This window comes from Typopeltis vanoorti, chromosome 5 (assembly GCF_054136105.1).
Source record: "Typopeltis vanoorti isolate ZY-2024b chromosome 5, IOZ_Tvanoo_1.0, whole genome shotgun sequence".
Lineage (NCBI taxonomy): Eukaryota > Metazoa > Arthropoda > Arachnida > Uropygi > Thelyphonidae > Typopeltis > Typopeltis vanoorti.
The window spans coordinates 69067143-69092086 of NC_143553.1; the positions used below are offsets into that span (position 1 = coordinate 69067143).

The 24944-nt window shown below is 33.4% G+C and overlaps 1 protein-coding gene across 4 annotated transcripts in view; it reads right to left on the minus strand.

The window, feature by feature from the left end:
• Window positions 1-4152: 4152 nt before the first annotated feature.
• The window catches only part of Mgat2 (alpha-1,6-mannosyl-glycoprotein 2-beta-N-acetylglucosaminyltransferase), a 210597-nt gene continuing 189805 nt past the window's right edge, over window positions 4153-24944 (minus strand). For all 4 annotated transcript variants that reach the window (XM_090393162.1, XM_090393160.1, XM_090393164.1 and 1 more), the window contains exon 9: window positions 4153-13098. In XM_090393162.1, the coding sequence (XP_090249288.1) occupies window positions 12840-13098 (259 nt within the window). In that variant the 3' untranslated portion in view covers window positions 4153-12839. The remainder of the gene's footprint in view (window positions 13099-24944) is intronic.

Genomic DNA, 24944 nt, shown 5'->3' on the forward strand with positions numbered 1-24944 from the left:
ACAGACTTTAGTTGATAGGTAGAACCAAGGGTTCTACGATAATAACAAATTACTAAAGGGTTTTGTAAAACAGATCCTGAAAGAAGAAGAAAATACTCTAACCTTTGAAGAATATAAAGTATATACTTTCTGTACAGTGAATATAGGCAGTGATTCTAAACAACAAAAAAAAGTGATGACAATTTTTGAACTGCAATTTATTTACTACAGAAAATTTATCACATCAGTAACCACCAAATACGTTCCTTCACAAGTAAACACAGCTCCCAGTTTATTGCAATGTAGAAATTAATTATACAATGCATTATGTACTGCCTAACAGAAATTGAATGGCACAATCTATAACAATTATCCTGCTAAATTAGTACATGATATTCAAACATTAAAAAAAAAAATCTATAAATATTTTTAATGAGCTATTATTCCAACACACATGCTAGTAAAGGCTTTGGTTTGAATGGGATGCTAAACATTGGGCATTTATTCAGGAGCTTACATTTGATTTTGAAAAGCATATTTATGTCAACTAAAATATGCCCAATACAAGTAGCTATTTTTTTTTTCAATAAAAACAAACCACTTTCTTATTACATGTGTTGTAAACACATACAAAACTTTAATTTCGTACCACACACACTACACATGCAAATATGGCAATTTCCGACTAGATTTTTGACTATTAGGCTTTTGCTACTGATTCAATACTTTGTACATTAGTAATGGAGGGACAAGGGAAGGAATGATATTTTATGAAAAGTAATGAATTTTAAGGTTATTAAAGATAATTTTTATAAACTTACATTATTTTTTCGGATTTTGAATAGTTTACTTTTTTTTAAACATCAAAATGCACTCCTATTTAAATATCGCATCTACAAAAAATTATGTCAAAGGATGTATGTAGTAATGCAGATCTCCCAACCAGGCTTGGACTTAAGACTAGCACCTGACAATCTGATCATCATGCATCAGATTGGAATTATGAGTCCTGCTGGAAGGAACTTTGTTTTCCTTCTTTTGTTACTTAATAATCACAAAACAAAACAGAAACATTTTTAACAGTTGGCAATCTCATACAAATACACAGACACATAAAATGCAAAATTAAAGATCCCAAATTGTTTACATCAAAAATCTTCTAAACAGTCTGACTTTTTTAAAATATTTTTTTGAGTTACAGTAATGAACTAACTATATACTACAGCTGTATACTTATGTCATTCAATTGCTTTTTTTGTTACATAAAAAAAAAAATAGGATATCCATTACAATACAGTGCTACAGCACCAGAAGAGAAACTTTGATGGCCTATACCAAGGATCTCAAAATCAGTTTAGTCACAGAGCTCAAATGTTGTTCTGCACATGCCTGAGGATCACATAATCCCCCCCCCCTCTTAATATACATAGTATATCAGAGAATTATGTCATTTAACAAGTAGAATGAGATGAAAGATTGTACAAAAATCAGTGGAGGGCTATATATGATGTGCAAGTTGGAGATCCATATCCAATACTGATTTGGACACAGACTGTATCAACAGAGGACCAGCTTTGGTTTGAGCTGTTGATATAAACACAGATGTACAGAATAAGCAAGGTAGACAAATAGCCAAGTAAATATGCACAGGGACACACACACATTTATGACTAGTTTTTCTTTTTGTATTGTCTGACTTAACAAGTATTTTTCTATTCAGTTTAAGTGGATGGTATTGATACTAAATGATAAAAAATATGATATGTATCCCATTTCTCATTATGAGATACTTGGTTTACAAATTAAGTGAATGGTTTTGCAGATGTAAGAGAAAAATTCCTAGAAGATAACAGTCAAGCCTAAATACTTTACCTGAATAATTTAAAAGTCAAATCTTCCTAAAATAATATGACTTGTTAAAAAATATAAATTGTGTCCTTTGAAGAAACTCTCACTTTCCAGGAGAGGTGGTGTGCTCTCCCACAATGCGTCCTTGGAGGTGTCATGTAACAATATAATTATTAACTAATAAAATTGTAACTAAATTTTATTTTATAAGACTCAAATGTGCAGCTTTAATATTTTAAATAGTTCTTAAAAAGACTGCAACTTCCAGAAAATCCCAGTTAAAGAATCCCTTGTTCATCAAGTTATTATATTATTACAGTTATCCCAAATAACCAGTAAAACAAATGGCAAAGCCAAAAACTACCAAAAATCAGTTTGCATTATAGATTGTCCCTTTAACAGAAAATGCCTGATAATATCCACTTTCTCAGAGCCAACTTAAAATTATATAATTCCATTATCTCTTGAACATATATCCATGTTTTCGATAATCTTAAAAAACATAAACAAAGTCTTCACATTTTTTTTGAAGACTTTGTTTCAAATAATATTTCTTGAAGAGAGAGAGAGAGAAAAAAAAACCCTTTAAGCACATATAAAAAAAGTTAACTAGTGTAGATAGAAAGGATTAATGGATAATTATGTAAATACAGTTCAAAAAATATAAGGAAAGATTACTTTTTCTAAGATAAATGGAAACAAATATAATGAACAAATTCAAAAAAGAAAATCCCTATGACTACAATAACTAATGGAAGATTTTGCGAAATACATACTAATATATTAAAGAAAGATGAAATAAAAAAATGAACTTTAATTTTACTATGGCAAAAAAAAAAATAAAAGATTGAGTGAATAGACAAAATTAAGTCTTCTAGAATTTAAAATACCAATATGCAAGTCAAAAATAATTTGGATGAAGTTACAAAAATAAAGCTGATAGAGCAATAGGATATTAATCTTTCCCAAATATTGTTCATTATTCAAATCAGGGTGGTATATATATTAAAAATATATGCTAGTCTAGTTAGCTAAGCAAATAGTAAATGCCATTACAATCTGCAGGCTATGGTTTAGAATCACACTGTGGTAGAGATGTTTATGAATGTCAATAGGTGGTATTTATTTTCAGTCCACTGTGAGTTTGCTGCCTCTAGAGCAGTGTCTCTAAACTATTTATCCAAAGTATTACTAAGTACTACTGGCTTACAACTTTTGGTGGGTGGAATTCACATGGAAAAAATTATGAATTATGCACCATGAATGCTGTAAACTAATCAAGTGACCTATGGAACAGAATTTAAATACTTAGTCATAATAAAATTAGTTTAATCCTTTATCCAAGTGTGAGCAAACAAAGTTTGCACCTGAAAGTATCTTCAGGACTGGGGTAAGGTGGTGTTCTTACCCCAGTCCTGAAGATACTTTCAGGCGCAAACTTTGTTTGCTCACACTTGGATAAAGGATTAAACTAATTTTATTATACTCTAACCAAGTGAAAAATAAACTTTCAATACTAAAGTCAAATTCAGATGAGAAAAGACATTGCAAAAATTAAAAGACAATAACAGAAATTAGGCTTACTGGGTTATGGCATTACTGTGCTCTCTAACCAAATGCAAAATTACATCTAATATAAAGTTCAATTAAAAAACATACCTGGTTGCGTAATTTTAGTAAGTAGTAATGACAAAATATTTGGAGCCAAATTGTACAATAAGGTGTTAAGAATGAAGCTGAAATATGTGAACTTAAATATATACACAATTCAACCACAGAAAATAAAACATGAATATAATTGGTAAACAAAGAAGATGATAAATGGAATGGCCTATATGTTTTTAATTAAAATTATAAAAAATAAAATTATTTTCCATGCTGTTTGCCATCTGATGACATTTTTTTGCAAAACAGGCTAACACACTTATGTTGCCAGTCCTGCATATACTTTACTACTTCTTGTTTCTTTTTTGTTCTTTAATTTTTAGTTTTAATTATTTTAATTCAAAATCTATAGTCCATTCCACTCATCACACTCTTTGTTTACCGATTATATTTTCATGTTTTATTTTTTGAACAAACATATTTAATTTCACATAATGAGCTTCATCCTCAACACTTATGTTTTGGCTCATTAAGTTTAGCTGCTAATATCTTGTCATCCTCTCTTATAAAAATGACACAACCAGGTCTTTTTAATGCAATGAAAATTTTATATTAGATGTAATTCTACTTTTGCTATTTCTGTTATTGTTTTTTTTTTAATCAGAAGCAACATGAAACCAAGTTTCAGGAAATTTCTGTATTAAAAAAGCAGGACATTTATAAGCCAACAGCATTCTAAATTAATCACTCGTTTTTTATTTTTTTATTTTTGCATGCTTCTACTCCTATGAAATAGTTACATATATGGTAGCAGTCTAGAAAATTCTATAGTACATACATTCAGACAACAGAACACCTAAGTAATCAGTCTGAATTATTTCACCTTGCTGGTGAAAACCACTTTCTGAAATAATCCTAATCCTTGTCATTTCAAAAGAATAATAATAAAAAAAAAAATTTTTTTTTATAATCAATATTAATGAAAATTCCAATGAACTATTAAAACAATTGTGCTGTTTCTAAGACCATTTCCTATAATAAAATACACTTCATTGAGAATCATCTCCTTTCCCACCTCATGCCACTAGACTTTTATATGCCTCTAAAATTTGTTAAAAATATATAACTCACATTTAGAATAATGCATATCTGTAAAAATGAGAAGATTATTTATGCTGCCAGGATTACCACTGATGATGATAATAATATGGATCAGAGGCCACATGCCTTTTTTTGTTTGTTTGTTTTAATAAACTCTTATAATTTGATCATTACATACATTTGCAAACAGACAATTTCATAAAAAAAAAAAAAACTCTTCAAGGACATATTATAAAAACCTATTCATATAGCTTTTGCCCATGAAGATATGCAAAACAAAAAATTTATTTCAAACTTTTCTTAAACATTTTTCCAAGCAGTACATTTTAGACAATGTCATACCAGAAAATTAACTCAACAGATTTCATATATGTTTCCTTTCATTCTCAACGATGATTAAAGGAATTATTTTTTTCTTTCTGTCTACTAAGAGCAATAGAACCAAGTTCTGTGAGAGTGAGACCTCCCACAACGAGCCTCTTGACTCCATGGAAGTCTGCATATAATGATAATAACCATATGTATTTTCAAGGGGTGTTCAGGCTACTATGATATCACTACATGATTATTAATCTCCTATCAATAGTTTTCCTTCGAATTAGTTCTATTACTTGTCAGCAGCACTCCAATATTGTTGTACCCAACATTTTGTGCTTCTAAGGTACTTCTGATTGAATCTATCTGTCTAGACTTTGGTCTTCCTCTGGGTCTCTTTCCTGGCATCTTGTTATCAAACACCTGCTTTGCTCATCTTTCTTCATCCATTCTATTTAAGTGGCTATATTGCCTTAGATTAGCTCTACTCACACATTCTTGGATGCATACGATGTCAAATTCATTTCTAATATCTTCATTTTTTATATGATTCTGCCACTGATGCTATCTGTTCACTGTCCTAATTTTTCTCAGAACTCTCGTATCTGTGGTCTCTAGTCCCTTTGATCAAGTACTCCAACTCTCAGATCCATAACTCAAAAGTTTGAACACTGTTAGTATACTAAATTTATTCACCTAATTTTCTGCCATACCGCGTGCAATTACCTCTAATACTCAGAAAAATGAAACATATGCCTCTACTAGCATTTCATCAGAAAGAAATCAGAAGTATCCTGAACAGCTTAGACACAAAGTAGTCTTCTGACCCTGAAAATATTCCTCTAATTGCACTCAAGGCTCATATGCCAACATTAACACCATCTTGTCACTCTTTCCTACTCAATCCAGCATCTACCAAAGAGCATGGAAGTCAGATAATATACAGTACATTCCAAAAAAGCAGTAATAAAAGTCAGCCATTAAACTATCATCATATCAAGGGGTGTTCTGGCTACTATGATATCACTTGCATCAGTTCTCCCAAAAATCAGGGAGAAGGTCAACAATCTACTTCATCACATGGAGGCCCACCAATTAACTGGTGGTCAGCAATATGGATTCCAGCACTCCTGATCCACAACAATCCAGCCTAGCTTTCATCACCTGCCCTGTGGATAGAAGCCCATGGAAAGGTTTAGAGAAACTTGTCACTCTTTACATTTACAGGATATCTCATCAGGTCTAAACTCAAGGCTCATTTACTGAACTACCATTTTATGGTCATCTGCTTTCTACCTTTTGCAGTTATACTGTCAGTTTCCTCTTTTCATATTTCTCTAATATTGCAGCTGTTTGGTTGAAATTTGAAATTAGACTAAAAACAATGTCTCCACCTTTTTGCTAAATTAATGTGGTTACATTTGTTGAGGATGGGGAAGTACTTCACTGCTACTTCTGACTAAAAATGTAAAACTTGTAAAAACTTCTATGCAGTACCACTGTAGTTCTTTCATTTAATCCTGAGTGGAATACAAGGCGTCGTCTAGCAGTCATTTGCCATAATGACAGCAAATATTAAACTGCATATTCACATGGTTTGATTGCAGGATGAATATCTGAGTTTCTGGAGAAATAAAAGTCCTGTCATTTCTGCATGAGACTAACTCATTCACTTTCAACCGAAAGGTCCTTATATTCTTCAAGTGTCCGACAGGAATCAAGCCTGAGTCTTTCCAATAAAGGAATGCCAGTAATGTATGGGGTATGGTGATTTTAGTTATTCTTCTATACTCAAGCCAGTTTCTCAGGTACAAATGAGAAGTATGTACCTGAGAAAATGGATATAATGTTGGCCAAGAGAGAGGACGTTCTGTAAAATGAGTGTTATATTTTCATTGTAGATGGTATTAAATTGAAACAATTTTGGTGGAATCCAAAAGTTTTGTCTGTGAGTTTATTTAGAAACCATTGACTTCTTTTCATTAAATAAAATGGACAAGATGTTGTTTAATGGAAAGAAGGTAGCACTAGGAGTGAAGTGAATTAAAAGTTAATTACTCCAATATTTGGTCTCTGTCATAGAGACATTAAGGATACAATATAAGAATTATTTTTATGCTGTTTGTGTGCTGTTACAAGTGGAACTTGTTTTGTGTTGGTGGCTTTACTTTTTACATTATGCTACATCATAAGAACTGTATTCCTAATAATGTCTTATGATGACAAAGATGTAAATTAATTAATTAATGTTTAATTCATCCCTAGTGCTGACTTCATCCATTAAACCAAAAAAACCAAGCACCATCCCTATGCCTGAAAGTAGTGCTGAAACTCCAAATGAGAACATCTTTCAGTAATGAATGTTTCCAATTGGATTTATATATTAAGACAAAAGACATTTAGCATGCTTTTTTTACTGTCAGAAGGTTTTACATCTAACACACAAGGAAGGAACTTTGCCATCTGTTTTGTTTTTGTGCAAGAAAGTAAGAATGTGCATCATTGTGGCAGTTATTAATGTTCATTTCTATAGTTACTTATCTCACATCTCAACAGCTGCTTTAAGATATCAATGATAGAATTTGTGATTCTTATCTCTTCCATATTAATATTCTTAATCTGTAGGATGTACCAAATTTTTTTAGGAAGAACTATATTCCTAAAATTTCTGCATCATTATTATTTATAAATTCTAGTTTTATATGGCCCATTCATTATGTGCTAACTTTAACATTTCAGAAGTGTCTAAAGTTTTATTTTTGTCCAATTCATGCAGTTTTTTTTAAAATTATTTTTTTGATAATCTTCACGGTAAACAAACTGCACCAACGGCCAACTGTTTCAAGTGCCAAGCATGATGTAATAAATAAGGTGATTTTACATGCAATATTGCAAAAAAATTCAATCCTTAAATGGCCACATGTTTGGTGATAAACCTATAAACAAGATGAATTCTGGAACGTATTTTTTTCCTACTGTATAAAACAGAAAACATTTTTAGCAGCTAATCTAATTTGTTCATTATTATTAACATAACAAAGAAGCTAATATTTCTAACATACAAAAATAACTAACTTAAAAATTAGCAAGAAGTATTTTCCATAACTGTTTCCTTAAGTTATACCTAACTGGATACAGTGCTACATAACATTCTCAGATTTAGTATGGACCACAAGAATAACTGTGAAACTCTTAGTTCTAAGAGTTTCATGTACAGCTGTAGGAACTAACAATATGATGTGATCAGTTTAAGAACATAGTCCGAGTCAAAAATCTATTACAAATATTTTTCACAAAAATCAAAAAGGGGGAGGGGAGTACAGCTCTTGCACAAGCTTATGGTATATCTATTCAATTATAATTTGAAATGTAATTATCCTTTTAGTCTTTTGTCTTTTATATATTTATAATTCTTGATGTTTGGTGCTGCTATTATTCTTCAATAATAATTTTATATATTAATAGCATCACACATCACTTCCATTCTTTAATCTAATAACTTTATATTCTTCTAGCTTTTATAGTGTCCTGTTTGTTTTAATATTTAAATTCTGAAATAATAAAAGAAATAAAAGACTGCATTGGGAGTTTGCAAAAGTTCTTAAGTGTAACACATTAAACCTATGACTTCCAGAGAATCAATTTTATAGGCTTTTCATTTAAGAAATATCATGGCTTCTTTGTCATCTAATATCTACAGCTTTGAGTAACACATAAACGACAATGTGCTTATCCAGTTAAATAAACATAAAATTGTAGTATCTACCTGAGAATATCATTCAATTATAAGTGATAAACTGCAAACCGTAAAACAAAATTATTATCTAATAATATGTAATTTTAAATACTCATACTTCAAGACTCTTAATTCACTTTTATATGGAGATGTTTTTTGTTTTGTATTTTTATCAGCATAACTGTTGTTTAACTTGTATGTTAGGATATTCAGGGATGTTTGCAGATGATGCAAAGTTGGGATGAACTATGAGGAGTAGAGCAGATGTTGTGGCCTCATAAGAAGACTTGAACATATCAGTTCAATGTTGCAAAATGTAAAGTTTTAAGATTTGGGAAACAAAGATGGGATGTAGAATTTATGCTTGGTGGTGATATATTGTTGGAGGTGGAAGAAATAAGAGATCTTAGGGTCATGGTAGATAAGGATCTAAAATTTAGAGGATACATTGCCAAAACTGAGAAGACAATACAATGAATTCTGGGAATGATGCGGAGAGCAGCACGGACTTGTAGAAGTAAGGAGATTCTTGTTCTACTATACAAGGCTCTGATTAGGCTATGCATGGACTACTGCATACAGATTTGGTCACCTGATTTTCAAAAGGATGAAGAGATGTTGGAAAGGGTCTAACGGCAATTGACTAAAGTAGTTTTTCTGATCTCTGGAATGTTGAATATGAGAAAAGGTTGAGAAGATCAATTTACAGCGTTTAATGGACAGGAGGAAGAGGGAGGGGTGATGTGATAGAGGCATACAAGTTGGTAAGGGGGTTGTTATAGGATCAGTGTAAGAGGTTTTATCACCTAAAAGGTGCTATGCGAATTTCATGCCCATTATGAAACCAACATTACCCTGCTTACTGGAGAGAATTGATAAAGTTCCATGGTTGTTATGTAAAACAGGATTTCATCTTATCTAATTCTCAGTATATATAGTGCTAATGTATTATATTACAATTTTTGTGATGGGATTCACATTAAAAACACTTAAACTCAGCAATTACAGACTAGTATAATCCAGGCAAAGATGGAACAGAAATTCAAAACAAGATCATCCATATCTTTTGTAAAGATTATGTGTTCATAATATGCATGATAGTCATCATTTTAAAAGACACGTTTGCATGGTCTAGAATGTTATAAGGAATCCCTAGTGCTCTCAGTGGCTGGCGATAAAGCCACTGCTTGTTTACCTCAATGGCTGCAGGTTCAAATTCCATGTAAATTTTGATGTTTGAAAGGCATGTCTGAATAAGTTATTTGGCTTCTTGATTTCATACATTCCCCATCCCTATTTTGTTTTACTACACCATAATGAATATTAAATTCCAAAAATTAAATATTAATAACACTGAGAAGTTAATAAGAATAATAAAAAGTTAATAATAATTACGACTTTCTTCTTAAACTACATCATTTTACAGGATATTTCAGCATAAATACTTTCCAGTTTGCAGGATGAAACTAAATCTAGCTTATTTTTAGTCTCCTTTCCTTTCACTATAGCATATTTACAGGGAAAAAAAAAAAGTTTATTATATTGGTGAGCTTGCTGTAGTTAATTTTCTTTGGCATAGCATCAAAAATCCAAGGAAAAGGAAATTCCAACCAAAGTCCACAGCAATACTGTTACTGGATATTAGCTGAGACTTTTCAGTTAGTTTTTTTTTATAGTAAGCAAGTAATATAATGGTATTTGTTATAATGAGAGTTGACTGTATAGCCATTTCTTAAACATATGAAACTCAAAGCTAAACTCAGCTTAACTGATGTAAGTATTCAGCATAAGCACAGGCTAGGACAAAACAAAAATTCCTGCTTATTCATAATTCAGATTCAACAGAAGGATACTTCTAAGTAGAACAATAAAATGAATTCCATTTTATATACCATTAACATTTTCTATGTCAATATTTTTTAAACCTCTGCTTCAAAGGATAAATAATTCATATGAGATATGGACATCCTTTAGCAAATACTTAATGATCACTAGCAAAGTAGTTTGAATATTAATATACATAATAAGGCTGGATACATGAATGGAGTGTTGGCCCATCACCAGCACCCAGGACGGCACAGATTCGATGTTATACCAATTCTGTAATGTACTGGAATTTCAAGAATATGATTAATAAATACTTCCAATCTGTACCTTATTTTTTAAAGAGTTCCTTAAATGTTTATGTAGGTATACAAATTAGTATGACTAGTACAAAAACACACTGATTAATTCCTTATAAAAGTAATTAGCATATAGAAATTAAGAGTGGTGAATATAACAAAGGATTATACAGCTCAATGATGAAATAACACATATCCATGAAACAAACAGCTATTTAGAGTTATTTGCTACCACAAATAGTAACATTTTTTTTTTTTAATTTAAATGCAGAGTGGATTGAGCTTGTTTATATTTTATGTAAATAAGCATTATCCATTGAATCTTCTGTTTTTGTTATTAGATAAATGACAGTCAAATTAAAATCTACACAAAAAAAATTATTTTTCTTTTACAAAAACTTTTTACCTATCAAATTTCATCTCAAAAGCCCAGTGAAAATGGGTTTCTGTAATTTAATTTATAAATAATTTTTTGTATATAAACATCAAGATCCTATTTCAAAATGCACAGCTCTCTGTGAGCCAAAGGATATAATGAAAGACAATTATAGGCACCATCTTCTTGACAAGAAGTTATCTTTAATAGTCACATTCAATGAATCTTACTGATGTGAATATTCAAGAAATTTCAAAAAACAGTCATATGATGAATTAACAATGCATGAAGGCAAACAATCATTTCTTCCTTTGGCTACGGGAAATATATACATGACTACTTAAGTTTCCTATAATATAGATGTTCTGCCTAAATTGAAGCCTCTAAACATATTATGTAGTATTGCATTCTATTTTATACAATTTTTTTATTTACTCCTACCAAGTTTCAAGTCTTTGAATAAGTAATATTCCCAGTTACACCCACTACAAACTGAAACTTAATCATACATGTTAAGATTTTTGGCATTTTATTATAAACTTGGTTCCTTTGTTTAACAAATCACTGACCCATAAACATCTGAAAAAGATATATTAACAGTTCTGTAAATTTGAATGCCTGCTTTACTGAGTTTTCATTTTATGGCTCTCTTAAAATGAAATGCTTTAAAATACTGAACACGTAGACATGTCATTTTCTACTTTTTGTTTCATTCTATATGAATAATTAGTGATGATAAAAAAAAAAAAAAAGAAGAAGAAATACTGCTTATTGCTTTCCATGATGTGTGGCTTTCCCTATGACATTTTATTTTGGGTTATGGAATCTGCTCTACAAATTTCTTATAAAACTGATCCTTTTTTCTCACAGAAACATTAAAAATCTGTCAATAGGTCTAAAGTTTGCTCTTATATACATATAATTAAAGTTTAATCTGGGGAGATCCGTTTTTGTTCAAGATGTATATTATGTATGTAATATGTATATAATATTACTGGACTAACACACTTTTACAAACTCAAGTTCCAAAAATATTTGAAAAATAATTGAAATATTAAGTAACAAAATCAGTGAAGGATATTTACTTTCACCTGTGTTTGTTTCACTTTTGCACATTTGGTATACAAATAGTTAAGAAAAGTTTCAAAAGTTTTAGAGGTAGAAATTTCGCATAAAGGTATAAAATATTGAAAGGTTTCTGAAAACCTAAATGATGATCTTCTGCATAAATGATGATTAATTTTGATTAAGATGAATGCACCTGACTTTACAACATTTCTAAAACTCTAAAAACAATGCTTATCTCAAGATCAGTTATTAATATCACAGTATAAAGAGTTTCACACTGTAATGGCACTTTAAAAAAAAAGGTTAAAAATTCCCTACCTCCCCTTTTCATAAAGATGAAAACATATGAAAAAGTTACTCCTTTAAAATTCTTTTCAAAATTATGTCTTTCAGAAACACTTATAACCATATACTATATATTTACATGCAAAGAATAACGAAAAATAAGATCAACATCTAATAGATGTAACTTAAAAATTTCAAAAAATTTTCCATTCACACATTCAAATTACTTCAATTCATATTCATTATGCACTGCTAAATTTCTGGAAGACACATATACACACACTTTCTCTCCAGGAATACATATGTGAGAGAAAGAAAGAAATAAAAGAAAAATGTAGTATATGTAAGTGAATTCCATGACTTGGATACCATGTAATACTTTATGTGCTATGATTTTCTAATATCACCAGGATGAGCTTGAGGTCTTCTGTACACTTTTAGCTCTAAAATTGGTAAAATTAGTCACTTGATGTAGGCAAAGTTTATGATCTCGGATATCCCCCCATCCTCCATTGCCTTTTGGAGGTTTAAAAGGTTTACGAAAACTCTGGCGCAGATTAAGATGAGGAGGGAAAAGATGATGGCTAGCAGATGCCAAGATTTGAACTACTCGTTGAACTACTTTGTCACTACTACAATCTTTACCTCTATGGTGAACACCACTAAAAAATAAAATAAAATAAAATAAAAACGATAATACAAATGTGTGTGTTAATTTTACAAACATAATAACGTGAGACATTATAACCAGCAATCAAACACTTTTGTAATTATAGAATGTATGTTATGTTAGAGATTATAAATTTAAATATGGAAAATTTAAATAATCAGCATAAAAAAAAAAGTAAGAACTAATGATAACATAACAAATCATACTATTATAAAGCAAATCATCTCTGATCATTCACTTTCTCTCCAGAGCATTAACTACTTTAATCAACCAGCATCCTTTCCTGAAACTAAAACAGAAGACTCCATATTTTACTAGCTGAAAAATGAATGAGTGCCTTATGTTTACAGGCTACAAAAATATTAAAAATGTTTTTAAATAGCCAACAGTTAATAATATAAGATCAGATCAGATTAAGTGACTATTACATAAAAAAATTATATTTTCAGTAGCTCTTATTTCAAAGCTATTTATGACAAATCACTGGGTAGACATGTTATTTATTTTTTAAATGGTAGGTCATACACAATTATTTGAGGATCATTGGCACCATTAAATAATTTTACATTTTATGATCTATTATATGCTAAATTTAAAACATACTTCCTAAAAGAAATTAATAATGCAATATTTACTAGTATTTTGTACATAATAAGCAAGTGAATCCTTAGAACAATACAAAATAGCTGAATTAAATAAAGAATGAGACTTGCATGATACAGATGAATTGTTTTTATGGTGGCAATGGTAACTATGAAATTAATGTTCCCAATAACTCAAAAATATTAAACTTTGAGAAATCATTATTTTCTATCAGTAAAGATTTCTTTCTCTCTCTCCCTATATATATATACACAGGTATCTCTCGATTAATGCGGTTAATTAATCCCTCAATGTTACCGCGCATATCCAAAATCGTGTTAATCAAATCTAATAATCAATGGTAAAAAGTACAATTCATCCCTGATCGATTATTGTACTAATAGTTCGTTTTATATGGTACTCTTTTAGGAAAGATAAAAAATGAATGCAAAGTAAATGTTTAATAAATACTTGTACCTACATTAGTTACTGCAATTTTTTTAATCAAAAGAAGTTATAAAGAGTTGTTTGAACAGTTTTAGCTTTTTTTCTTATCGGCATAAATTTTACGATAACAAGCAAAATGACTCTCCGGACCTGGGCAAACAAGCATTCTTCGATTAATATCTGGATCCATGTCCATTACTTGCTGCTTAAGCGATTCTAAACTGCGAAATATTCCATCCAGTTCTTTGACTGTTATTTCCTTTGGAACCTCATCTTCACATTCCATTTGTTCGTTGTCTTCATATGTGCGTTGTTCAATTTCAAGAAGAGCGTTGTCACTGAAATCTTTTGAGTTTGAATCCAATAATTGTTTAACATCTTCTGCATCAACACCATCAAACCCAAAGTCTTCACCAACTGCAACGATTTCTTTGACCACGTTGTTCACAGGATTTTGAAAACAACCTAAGTCATTAGCGCATTCTGGCAGAAGGTTTTTCCAAACAGCTTTCATGCAACTAGAAGACACTTGCTCCCACGAGTCACGAATGTTCTCAATTGAGTGTTTAATGTTAAATTTTTTCCAAAATTCATGGAGCGTAATTGCATTTTCTCCCATTGTTGTTTCTACTGCTTTTGAGAATGTCTTTTTAAGAAAATAGGCTTTGAAAATTACAATGAAGCCCATGTCCATGGGTTGTAGCAATGATGTCATATTTGGTGGGAAAAATAAAACTTTCACATTCTCACACAGATCATTAAGAGAATTTGGATGACCAGGTGCATTGCCTAAAAGCAAAAGAGCTTTGAAAGCTAAGTTATTTCTCTTGCAATAAGTTTCAATTGCCGGGCAAAAATAAGCCTTAAACCAATCTTCAAATAGACTTTGGTTAACCCAAGCCTTCTAATTCGCCTGCCAAATTACAGGTAAAGAGTTCTTGTTACATCCTTTTAAAGTCCTTGGGTTCTGAGTTCGATAGACAAGCAACGGCTTCAATTTAAAATCTACATTAGCATTCCCTCCAAGCATAACAGTTAAGCGATCATTTGATACTTTATAGCCAGGCTGTGCTACTTCTTTTTTTGATATAAAAGTTCTAGATGGTATTTTTTTCCCAATAGAATCCAGTTTCATCTACATTGAAAATTTGGCGGTAATTGTAATCATTTTCTTCGATAATTTTCTGCAGCTCAACAGGAAATGTGGATACAGCATCTTCACCTGTTATTTTCACATTCTTTAGTCCAGCCCAAGATTTAAAATTTTCAAGCCAGCCTTTGCTAGCTGCAAATTTTGAATTGTCTTCTTTATATTTAGTCTCTTTAAGTGAAAACAGGCTTAGAGCCTTGGCCGTGATATTATAGGCACTAACTGGAATTCTCTTTTGATTGCAGTCTTCCAGCCAAATAATCAACAGATCTTCCATTTCAACCATTATAGCACTCCGGTTATGTGTGCATTGCATACTTGCAGATGTAGATGCCACTTTACCTTGTTCGCAATGCTCATCAGCTTTGGATAAAATAGTCCATATTGTAAACTCATTAAAACCAAATTCGCATGCGATCTTATTTTTACTTTCACCACATTTAAATCTTTTAATTATATCAAGTTTTGTATCTAAGGTACCGTCCTCTTCTTTTTTTCACTTAATGACTAGGTTGTGGGATTGCTCTTATTCTTCGACATGATCAATGGGCTATAAAATTTACGAAAAACATAATTTGTAAATACGAACAACAGAACAACTGGAGCTTGTAATGAACCCACTCTTAATGCTAGCAGCGAAGTAACCGGCTGGCACTCAGCCTTGTGGCATGATTTTCTCAGGATTTTCCCAGCCTCTTGACGTGATTTTCATGATTTTCACCCGTTGTTGTTTCAACAGCCTTTGAGAATGTCTTTTTAAGAAAATAGGCTTTGAAAGTTGCAATGACTCCCATGTCCATAGGTTGTAACAATGATGTTGTATTTGTTGGGAAAAATAAAACTTTCACATTCTCAAACAGATCATTAAGAGAATTTGGATGACCATGAGGCTAGCAGCCTCTTGGCATGAGCACAATTTTGCGTGTTAAATTTAGAGGCGCGTATATCAAGGAATTGCCGCAATCAATTTCGCCGTGATAATACAAAAATTGCTAGTTTTTGTAAACCCTAAATTAGTATCCATTTCAAAACAACCAGCCCATTGCTGTTCTTTCCTCTGGAAAGATAAAATATATAAACAACAGGAAGGGACAGCAATGGGGGTCACCCTTATCACATAACTAAGCCAAATTTTTTCTTGAGATCCTAGAAGATAGAATTTTTATTCTTGACCCAAAACTGCAATTTGGCTACATTATGTTGATGACATCTTTGCAGTTTGGAGTCACACAAAAAAATGAACACCCTGCATCCTCATACCCAGTTCCTCCACATTCTTGGAATGGTTACACCATCATTCTTATTCAGATTATGTTTGAGCATTTCACAAGCTTCCTTGAATTTCCGCTCAAACCAGGTTTTGGTGCGGTGTAGGGACTTGGTACCTTTCCAATCAATTCTGTGGTATGTTTGGAGTGCGTGGTCAGAAAGGTCGGTTTTTCCAAAATGGAGGTATTTTATGTGTCGTTTGTGTTCATTCTTCCTGATTGGGATGGTACATAGGGGTCCTGTTTCTCCTATGTATGGTATGTTACATGTGCATTGTATTTTGTAAACCCCTGGGTGGGCTAGGTGTGGCAGAGGATCCTTGGAAGAACTGAGTTGGTGTCTTAACTTGTTTGGGGGTTTAAAGGTGGTTTTAATGTTGTATTTGCATAGTGTTCTGTCTAATTTTTCAGAAATGTCTCTAACATAAAGAATGGCAATAGCATTCCTGAAATCTTTTTTGTTATTAGTGGTATCTTTGTGGAGGATCTTGTGAATGGTTTTATACCATATCCATTTTTTATAAAGGCATGTTTGATGATCTCATATTCATTTATGGCCTGCCAAAAGTACACAAAACAGACATACCATTATGTCCAATTGTGGAAGGAATCGACAGGCCGAATTACCACTTAGCCAAAAAATTAGCAGCCACAATGAAGGAATTGGTTGGTCATTCCCCTTCCTACATAAAAAATACACATGTTCATAAACAAAATTAAAAACATTACACTCAACGACCAAGATCTATTAGTCAGCTTTGACATAACTTACCTTTTCACCAATGTTCCAATCAATGATACTATCTTCTTGCTCTTACAGAACATATTTCCACACAACATCATGGCCCTCTTTGCCCACGTAATCCGCTCCGGATATTTTGTGTGGCAAAACAATTTTTACCTGCAAAAAGAGGGTACAGCCATGGGCTCACCACTTTCCCCCCGAATAGCAAACTTTTATATGGAAGACTTTGAGCAACGAGCTCTAGAGTCGGCGTGCCTAAAGCTCAAAATCTGGCTCAGATACGTCGACGATATTTTGGCCCCATGGCCGCGAAGCTAAATACGTTCCTTAGCCACCTGAACAAACAACACAAACGCATCCAATTCACCAGTGAAAAAAAAAAAAACAACTCTTCCGTTTCTAGAGACACTCGTCACACATCTTCCTTCAGGCTGTCTCTCTTCTTCTCAGTTTATCGCAAACTTACACACACAGGCCAGTACATACACAAAACTTCTTATCACCACCCAACACAAAAACTAGGGGTCATAAGCACTCTTAAACACAGAGCTCAAACTATTTGTTTAACTGAACAAGCTCTTAACCATGAATATGAGACCATCCAACATACCTTTATAAAAAAATGGATACAGTATAAAAACCATTTACAAGATCCTCCACAAAGATATCATTAATAACAAAAAAAATTCAAGAATGCTATTGCTATACCATATGTTAGAGGCATTTCCGAAAAAACATACAGAACACTACACAAATACAACAGCAACACCACCTTTAAACTCCCGACATAATTAAGACACTAACTCAGTTCTTCCAAGGATCCTCTGCCACACCTAGCCCACCCAGGGGTTTACAATGCGCAATGTAAAATACAATGCATATGTAACATACCATACATAGGGGAAACAGGGCAAACCATCCCAATCAAGAAGGATGAACACAAATGACACATAAAATACCTCCATTTTGGAAAAACCAGCCTTTCTGACCATGCACTCCAAACATAATCAATTCCACAGAATTGATTGGAAAGGTACCAAGTCCCTACACCGCACCAAAATCTGGTTCGAGCGGAAATTCAAGGAAGCTTGTGAAATGCTCAAATATGATCTGAATCAGAATAAGAATGATGGTGTAATCATTCCAAGAATGTGGAGGACCCATCTGCAACCACAAGGAAAAATCTCAATACAAGAAGTCTTGGCGAAGTGGTTTTCCCCCCCCCCCCCCTTCTTCTGAACATTCAATAGCAACCTGCACTGTACAAATCCAGAAGATAATCATAATATAACAATATGAACTATAATTCCAGAAGAATCCTAGTACGTGAGGACTTTAGCAGAGTTTATTGTAGTTTTTATAGTTTTTTTTTTTTTTTTTAAATCACTAGAGGGCAGGCTAAGAAAAAAGATTAGTTAACCACGTAGATGTAATTTACCTGTATAGAGTGCAACAGCATGTAGCTTGGTTCTTATACACATGTATCCTTCTGATGATGACCTCAATACAGGGGTCAAAACATCAAGTTATTATTTTATTATTAATCAGTAAAATGATCTTTTCAACACTTGTGTTTTGTGTCCCTAAATTCATAAATATGAATGCTGATCACCGTGTAACCTTAAAAGAAAGAATATGAAGTATCATGTAACTTGTCTTACTATGGACAAACAGGAAGATCTATATATAAAGGTATCTCTGAACATCAAGACCACATCTATTTTATCAAACCTCACAAATCTGGCTTTGTACAACATGGAATCGAAAACGCTAACCATTGGCAAAATGCTAAGTTACTACATAGATCTCTATATAAACATGAACGTCTGTATAAAGCAAGTGCTGAAGCCTTACTTCATAGACCTAATCTTAATCAGAAAGACTGCCTCACTATTCCAAAAGTTTGGGAAATTGTTATCCTCAACTGTATTAAATAATTTATCTGTTATATTAATTTCAGCCCAGTAGTTTTAATCCATGAACACACAACTGTATTGTTACACCTGATATCTTAGGAATATAGTATTCTCAGCTATCATGGTGTAACATGAAGAATAAATATCATAAATTAAAACCCCTGCATAAAAAAATGAATTATTTAATGGAAAATTTCTTGCATCCAGTAATATGTATAAAACGTAAGGGTTGTTGTTAAAGTAGCTGATAAAGGAAGGAATGTATTAATATTGTAATATGACTTAAAATAAGGAATTCTAACTAAATAAGTAGCTAACAAAGGAAAGTATAGATTAATATTGTAATACGATTAAAAATGAGAGAGTTAAGTAAATAAGTAGAAATGGGTGAGTCATAAAATACGTTATGTGAGAGATTAAGTTATTAAGTAGAATTCATAGAAAAAGTTTGAAAGGGGATTAAGTCAGGCTAGCACAAGAAAAGCAAAGCTATCGCTTGGGGCCAATCCCTGGATTGAAAGATTGAGAACAGGCTTGCCGATCAAATGACGTTTGGCGAGAAAACGCCACCCTAATTGGTCGATGATTAAAACACAAGTAGAAGGAGGAGAAAGGAAGGAAGAAAAGGTGCCATTAGGGGAGCAGCTATAAAAGAATTGGTAACCCCCTGGAGGGGACACTTTTAGGGATAGTCGCTTTTGGCCTTGGAGTTTGGTTTTGGTTCCGGTGGAGTTCACGGGGTTTTCCTGAGTGGCGACAGGGGTGATATCTCCTCGTCACAACACGGAAACGAAAGTGAGCGGGATTTCGATTCCCATTTTCCCGAGTAGGAAGCAAAGGAAAAATTGCAATAGAGTCCTAGAAAAGGAGGGATCTTCTTCGTTTCGACGCTAGTGATAACTATGCACAGCAGAAAGCTGTAAAGAGATCGATGTCCTTTGCTGATAGTAGAGCAAATATATGTGTGTTAAAGTATTCCAGAGTTACGAGAAGTTATACCAGAGGTCAGTTTGGAAAAGAATAAAGGCCCATACGAAGAGCTCAAGAAAGGTACTGTAAATCATAACCTATGTTAGCTAGAAATTTGTCTGTGAAAAGTATCGTGCTTCCAATACAGAACTGTTGAAGTTATACTAGGACTTTAGTATATGATAGAATGTGTTATGTGTAGATTGACTAGTGTTAAAGATTTGTGAATGATTAAGAGTCCCAAGGTATTCTATTGTCCTAAGCTATTATATTGCACAAGATATTTAAATGACATAATTGTGTGTTAGTGCAAATAACGGTATAACGGAATAGTGTGAATTAAGTAATTACGTATCCTAAGAATTGAATGCCTAATGTATTGTATAAAATAATTGAAATGTCACAAGTATGTGTTAGCAGTGAATAATTTGTTCACATCAGGTGAATTTATGAATTAATGTGTATGGCGGCATAATCACAAATAGCCATATTGCTTGTAATGATTTAATGTAGTCTATATGTATTTTAGTTTAGTATTTGAATTGTACCATGTTTAGAAACTTAATAAACCTTTTGTTCAATGATAAAAGAGTTGTCTGATGTTGCTAATCCAATGCACTGCTTAAAATCATCGTACCTAATCACACGGGAAAATTTAATGTTGAGGAAAGAGATTAAGAGTCATGACTGCAATAATATTTAAATACTAAGAGATATATTCGAGATTGACTTTCTCCCTATTTATGACAACATAAATGGTGCAGTTGATAACCACTTGAAAATATTGTACTTAGTCACGCGGAAAATTTAAGTTGAGAAAAGTTAAGTGTCACGACTGCAATAGTTACACTTTCAGATATATTTGAGCTCTTTCTCCTTGTTTATGTATGTAATATCCCAAAAGGCGCAGTATAAATACAAATATTAGGGGTACTACGGGGAGCAATAACTTAGATATTGGTATAAGTTTTGGTAAAATCTCGGGCATAGAAGTTAGAAGAATATAGATAAAAGGAATTTGTAAGATTAGAGTAGAAATCGTAAATTGGGACACAACAGTATACATAGAAGGATTCCAATTTAAGCATGCATGCTACTGTTGTTTTTAATTGAATCCCTATTGTTGTTCGATAATTTTACTGATGATGTCTTATGATACATAAGAAAAAAATATTTATATGATAAAATTAAAAAAAAAATTATTCACTGTAGCATATGTGCTATCCTATATTTATGGATACCCCACAGGTTTCACTATATAAAAAAAAATAAAATAATGATTTCTCAATTATCTCATTATGATGAGAACCTAATTTATTAGGCAGTTAACAGAAGGTATGGTTATACCTGAATTCACAATTAGATAACCATCCAAGAGTCAGATGACATGTCAAATCATTGAAAGACCAGTTCACAAATTTATAGATTGAATAATTAAGAGCTAAATATATATTTATAAAAAAAATCTACAGCAACTGTTATGAAATGTCAGTGTGGTATCAATCAACAACCTATAATAAATTTAGTTTAATCCTTTACCCAAGTATAGGCAAACAAAGTTTGCGCCTGAAGTAGTTCAGGACTGAGGCAACTCGTAGCAAAGGTGGACCAAGCTCTCATTACTCCTTGACTCAGTATCTCCCACAATGCAAAGCACATCTCTTGCAGACATGTATAATGCTATGCATTAAGGGAAGGGCCACTACCCAGACCGGTTTCAATCTTTATTGAGGTTTCGTCCGTGGGAGGCAGACGCAAATGGAGAGGTCATATTAATTATACAAGTTGCCAAAAGGTATACCACCTTATTATTAATTTACTCTGGATTTAGAGAAAGATGTTGGAAGTTTATTTTCCACTTGGTTGGACTATAATAAATTTAGTTTAATCCTTTACCCAAGTGTAGGCAAACAAAGTTTGTGCCTGAAGTAGTTAAGGACTGAGGCAACTCATAGCCTCAGTCCTTAACTTCCACTTGGTTAGACTATAAATTTATTATAGTCTAACCAAGTGGAAAATAAACTTCCAACATCTTTCTCTAAATCCAGAGTAAATTAATAAGGTGGTACACCTTTTGGCAACTCGTATAAGTAAATATGACCTCTCCATTGCTTCTGCCTTAGTATCACTGAGAATGAGTGAAAAAAGAATCAGAATAGTGGCAATTTTGATGAGAACGGATGTGTTACTTTAGACTGAGACTGATTACATTGCATACAAGGTTTCTCAGTAATCTCACATTGCACTGGTGCTAACACAGTGTGATTCCTACTGTCTCCCCCTCTGCATAAAATGTGCAAGAGGTCAAATGGCCGGCAGGCCCCACCCGCAATGAGGACCAGTGGTGGTATTAAGGTTTTATAGGGCGGTAGGTTTCTAATTGTGGCCAAGTGAGATACTCCTTTTCCCAAACTAGTAGGTTCTAAGAAGACTTTGCTAGTAGACTAACTCAGTCTAGAGATTTGCTGGCAGGCTTCAAGCCCTGCAGGATTATACATTGCTAGTAGTCCATCTAGGTCTACAGGATACTTTGCTGGCAGGCCCCAGGTACTGCGGGATTATTATACTGCTTTTAACCCATTTCTGCTGGCAGGAAATCGCCATTTTGAGATGGACAACATCAAAGATCACATTCAGATCCTTAACAAGGAGCAGTCTCTAGAGGTACTCAAACTTATAATAAGCAAATTAGAAACTGACTGGCCAGGATTTATAAAAGAGTATATTCACTTTAATGATCAGGATGGAGAGGAGGAGAATGAGATCTCACAAGAGGATCTCATTGCTGCTCTGTCACCAAAATCCCCCTGTCAAAACATCTCTCAAGGGGAGCACTCTAACAAAAGAAGAAGAACCGTAGAAGACCAGATGGATGAAGACACACCAACATTAGAAGTCCCAAGGAACACAGAAAAGGTTCCACCAGTAATACTAAGAGACAAGGACAAATGGACCACTGTCACAACAGCCCTTAGGGAACACAAAATTGCATACTCCTGGGCAAAAAAATCAAGATGAAGGAGTTAAAATCCAACCAGCCTCAATTACTGACTACAGACAGCTGACAAGATTAATGGATAACAAAAGTCTTCCATATCATACTTTTGCTTTACCCAGTGAGAAAAATCTCAAGGTTGTGCTTCGCGGAGTGACCGAGGGTGTCACCTGTGAAGAAGTCACCACTGATCTTATGAGTCAGAACCTAACACTAGTGAAAGTGAGCAGGATGCTCAGGGCAGATATACGGCCAATGCCACTGATACTCATAGAAATTGATAAGACACAGAAAGAGAATTATGAATTAACAATGATATGTGGCCTCAGAATTTCTACTGAATCACTAAGGAAGAAGTCGACAGCTGGGCAGTGCCGTAGGTTTGGCCATGCCCAAAAACTTTGCAAGGCAAATTACAGGTGTTTAAAATGTGGCGAGGGCCACCAGACTGTCATGTGTACAAAACCAAGATCCACTCCAGCTAAATGCACCAATTGTGGAGGACCTCACCCTGCAAACTACAAGGGATGCATTACACACCCAAATAACTGAGGGTTACAAAAAACTACCCCTCCAACACAATTCAGCCGTGCTAGTCACACCCCAGCCCCAACTATCTCTAGCCCGACAACTCAAGAAAGGAAACAAATGTCTAAAACTTATGCAGAGGCAGCACGAACAAAGGCTACTCCATCTCATGACCATATAGGCTCAAATCTAACATCAGTACTAACTGCCTCACTAGCTACCATGTTACAAGCATTCAGTATGACGAATCCTTCGCTGTCCTCCACGAAAAGATTCCTGCAAGGTACCCACTCAATTCTGACAGCCCTCAATAATGAATAGAAGAAAATTCCATCCCAACTCTCTCATGATCACTGCATGGAATGTCAATGGACTCAAAAATAAAATTCTAGAACTACAAGAATTCACTCACAGATACACTCCTGATATAATTCTAGTAAACGAAACACATCTCAGGCCAGCTAATAATCCCAAATTACGGAACTATACTATGTACAAAACAGATAGACTCACCAGCAGCGGAGAAGGAACAGTTATATACATTAAAAACTACCTAAGCCACAATGTTCTGACCAATCCCCAAACCAAGAACCTAGAGATAACAGGCATTGAAGTTAATACAAACAATGCTGGCAATATCAAAATCTATGCTGTATATAATCCGCCCAGCATTCCATTGCTGGTATCTGACTTGGACTCCATTCTCAGCTTCATAGATTCCATCATCATGGCTGGTGACTTTAACGCCAAACATACAGCCTGGCATAGCTCCACAATCAATGACAAAGGTCAAATTCTAAATCATTACTCAACGCAACATTCTATTGTTGTAACCGGACTCACAGAGCCCACCTATCACAGCTCAACTGGAAGTTCAGATGTACTTGACATAGTCGTCCTCAAAAACATCAGATACCAATATCAGCTGGAAACAATAAATGAACTTTCATCAGATCACAACCCTATTCTGCTTCAACTTGGTACACAAGAACAATTCTCCCCTCCCCACTCTTTCATATCGTGGGACAAACTCTCCAGAATCCTACCTGATCACATTGGCCCAGTCCCTACTATTCACACTAAAGAGGAGATAGAAATGCCTGCAAACAACTTTACGTCAAATCAAAAATGCAATAAAGTCAATTACCCTAACTACAGTCTTTCACCCTAGTGGACTGATCCCCGAGGAAATTATGGATTTAATTAGACTGAAAAACAAAACCAGAAAGAGGTATCAT